Here is a 3802-nt window from a genome sequence, read left to right as displayed (position 1 = left end):
CCACAACGCCCATCGGAGGGCGGTCAGTCTCTACCTTTCGTATCATACTCTGGTTGATAGTGATATAAGGTAGGTATTGAAAGGAGGGCTAATTTCAATTTTTCAAAAGCTTGATCGCAGTCCGAATCCCATACGAAGGGTCTAGAGGGACTCTGGAGAGCGAGAAGAGGTTTTGCAATTCGCGAGTATTCTGGGACGAATTGTCGGTAGAACCCTGTAAATCCTAGGAACGACTTCACAGCAGTAACGGTTGTGGGTGGTTTCCAGTCTCGCAGGGCGTCTACTTTTTCTGGGTCAACTTCTAGACCTTTGTTAGTTAAAATGTAGCCCAGGTATTTGGTCCGAGTGACATGGAATTCGCTTTTCTTGATGTCAACTTGAAGTCCAGCAGCTCGCAACCTGTCCAGTACCTTGCGGACGTGACGGACGTGGTCCGGACTGGATTCGGAGTACACCAGGATATCGTCCAGATAGACTATGCAGAAATTGTCCAGATAATCAATCAGCACATCGTTCATGTACCGCTGATACGTAGCCGGGCCGTTGCAAAGTCCAAAAGGCAATACCTTCGACTTGTACGTTCCATAGCGAGTGCGGAACGTTGTGTACTCTTCCGAGTCGGGGTCCATTCGGATCTTGTTGAAGGCCGCGCGAATATCTAGCTTCGTGAAAATCTGAGCTTTGTGCGTACGAGCTAGTAGTTCGTCTATTCGCGGTATCGGATAAGCGTCCTTTCGAGTAATAGAATTCAGCTTACGGTAATCTACACAGATGCGTAGGTCTCCGTTAGGCTTCCGAACACACAGGACAGGGGAGGCGAATGGGCAGTGACTCGAGTCAATGTACCCTTTTTGGAGATTTTCCATCACAAAAGTTTTTGTAGCTTTTAGCTCTTCAGTACTCTGCTTATAGAGAGGACTGAATTGATTCGGAAGGGGTTCTGTGAGAACGATCTTGTGGTCGTATCGACGATGTTCCGGCAGCCGATCAGCGGCTGTTTTGCTGAAAACATCTCGGTACGCATAGTAGTCGGAAGGAAGTCGGTCCTGCACTAATTTGGCATTCTCAGGGTCGTCTTGTTCCAACCTTTCTTGTAAGATTCGATCTATCTCATAGATACTAGTCGTGAAGAAATCGTTTTCCTTCCGTTTCATGGTGTAATGGAAAGCATTGGCGGAAATAACCGCTATGCGAGGTGAGGTAGGTTTTGGCGCCGGAGTCCGGGGTGACTCCGGTTCAGGTGGTAAAGGCGGCGGAAGGAGACGTACCTTAGGAATTTTGATGAGTCCTTGAATTCGCTGGACCAGCCCTTGTCGAGGGCTGGTTTGTCTACGGTACTCATCCTTTTCCCAAAGGGCGTCTCTACGCCGGATATCTAGTTGCGCATCGGTATCAGAATAGGGTGATTTCAACTGCACGAGGAGAGGGGGGCTAGGATCATAAGTTGGGGGGTATTGAGCTGGCCATACGATTCGGTTCCGAGCGGTATCGAGCTTCAATTGGAATCGTCGCATCCATTTGATCCCAATAATACAATCCTGAGATCCCAAATCCATAATTACAAAGGGGCAGTTAAGAATCTTTCTTCCGTCAATACGGATGTGTAACCGGATATACTTGTCTACCCGGGTCTGTACCTGATCGTGAAATCCTTTAACTGTAATTTTAAAAGGTAGTCTGCGGATAGGTACCTGGAGAGAGCCGGATATAGAAAGGGCAATAGCAGAATTTAAGAAAAGAAAACCTTGGGCTCCGGTATCAACTAGAGATTCTAAGCTGACCCCATAACCCTTCGAACATAAAACGGTGGGGGTACGGAAATGTTTACCTCCGAACAAGTTTGATAGATCTATTTTCGCAAGGTCATACTTGTTCATGCCTAGGCTGGAGCGTTTCCCTAGGCCTCGTCGTTTCCCGACCGAGTCTCATCCGAATGATACTCAAGGGCGTCCTCATAATCTTCTATCTCTGCTTGAATTTCCCTTACCCGCGGGACCGGACAGTCATTGGCGTAGTGGCCAGGCTTGCCGCAGTGGTAGCAATTGCCGGGAGTGACATTGTCTGGTGCGGGAGTTTTCGATGCTGGTCTGGGAGTGGAGGAATAGGCGCGGTACGGAGTCGGGGCCGGGTCGGGCCTAGTGTCGTAGGTACGGGGTCGAAACTCCCGATTTGGCCGTGGATTTTGTTTTGTTGAGAGAGCTAAAGCTTGACTAGGCCTAGTCTCCGAGTAGGTACCGAGTGGTGCGTTTCTTCTTTCCATATCAAAAGCCGTTAGGTGCTGAACCATTTTTTCAAACGAGCCTGCCCACAGATGCTTAAATCCTAAGTTTGGGGCTCGTAGCGCTGGTGTGATCTTCTCCCAGAGGTAGAAGAACCATTCCGGTCTTGATACGGACCCTTTTACGGCTGCACTAATAAAGTGCGCTTTGAATTCCGTAAAGGTCTCCTTTCTTCCCATTGACAGGCGGTGGAAAGCTGCTCGGCTCTCCGCCTGTTCATTTCCAGATATAAAATATGATTTGAGTAATAAAATCATATCCTCGGCAACTAGGAACCGTTCCTCCTCCGATTCGGCGAGGTATTGTGGTTCTAGATATTCTTTGGCGGTGCCGGTTGTGTGACCCCATACTAAAGCCATTCTCGCGCGTTCGCTCCGATAGTGATCCGAGTTAATGCTGAGCCGATCTTGTATTGAGGCTTGCCATTGCCGAAAAGTAGGGTTTACTCCATCACTCAGATTATCAATTGGAGGGGTACGCTCGCTGAGTTTTGCATGTTGAGGGTCAGGTGTAACTGACAGGAACCTTGCTGATAGTCGGCTAGGTTGTTCGGTTGTAGTCGGAGGGGTTTCGGTGGTGGGTACTGGTACATCCCGGTTCAGGGTATTTTCCCGCATTAATCGTTCGACTTGGGCGTTCAGTCTATCGATTTCTGCCTGTAGCGCACTAGTGTGATCCTTTTCCGATTCTTCTTCTTCTTCTATCTCAACAGCAGGCTGCTTGCCAGCTGTCTTCTCCTGTTGGGGTTTCTGCGTTTGTTGGCGAGTTGTTCTTCTTGACGGTTCCGCAGAATCGGTGGTGATTCGGTCAACCATGGCGATTGATTCCTAGGTTGATGGGTTCTTGGTAGTCTCCGTGTCTCTACCTTGGCGCACTCTACGCGGCTTTTCCGAAGTTAATCCGACTCGCGTGAGTACAGAAATTCCAAACCCAAAGGCTTCGGTCGACAGGAGATCAATGGGATCCTGTCTATGTGAATGTTAGATGTAACGGTGTAAGGTTCCGGATCAACTCCGGAAACACTTGGTTTTGGATGTAGTCTGAACAGACAGCTGCGATATTGTTTGAATGCCGTCACCGGCGGTGGTGAGATTTTTGATATAATGTAACGGCGCAGGCAAGACTACTCGGATCAGTATCGGCGGTAGTGTCACTCAGAGGCATATGGGAGTGCGTGGGACATCAAACGAGCCTTAATTCGAATAGACACCTATAGGCCTTGTACGAAAGGATATCAAAAATCTATCGAGCTACGGTATGGAGAAGGTGGGGTTTTATATCAGCAGATCTGCCCTCGGCTAGTGCGTGCCCATGTTCGGATCCCTTTCGGATGTTAGTTCAGTGTGTACTCGAACCGTTACATATACTACTTAGAAACTTAAGCAAGACCTACATCTATAAGAATAATTACAATAAAGCTTTACTTAACATATACTAATAGCTATAGCACCTACGCTTCAATATTAACTTTTACTACATATCTAGCTAGTGTCTTCCACCCTTTATAATCCTGTGTAGTAAGG

The 3802-nt window shown here is 48.0% G+C and overlaps 1 protein-coding gene across 1 annotated transcript; it reads right to left on the bottom strand.

Annotated features, from left to right (window-relative positions):
• Nucleotides 1-1289: 1289 nt before the first annotated feature.
• COCSADRAFT_104655 (uncharacterized protein) lies at nucleotides 1290-1877 on the bottom strand (the record flags this gene model as incomplete). The annotated part of the gene is made up of 1 exon (XM_007707969.1): nucleotides 1290-1877. A coding segment is annotated over one exon (588 nt), but the record flags the coding sequence as incomplete, so codon positions are not given.
• Nucleotides 1878-3802: the final 1925 nt, after the last annotated feature.

Source organism: Bipolaris sorokiniana, assembly GCF_000338995.1.
Source record: "Bipolaris sorokiniana ND90Pr unplaced genomic scaffold COCSAscaffold_63, whole genome shotgun sequence".
NCBI lineage: Eukaryota > Fungi > Ascomycota > Dothideomycetes > Pleosporales > Pleosporaceae > Bipolaris > Bipolaris sorokiniana.
Note: the sequence above shows the minus strand (reverse complement) of the source record. Positions and strands in the feature narration are given on the sequence as shown.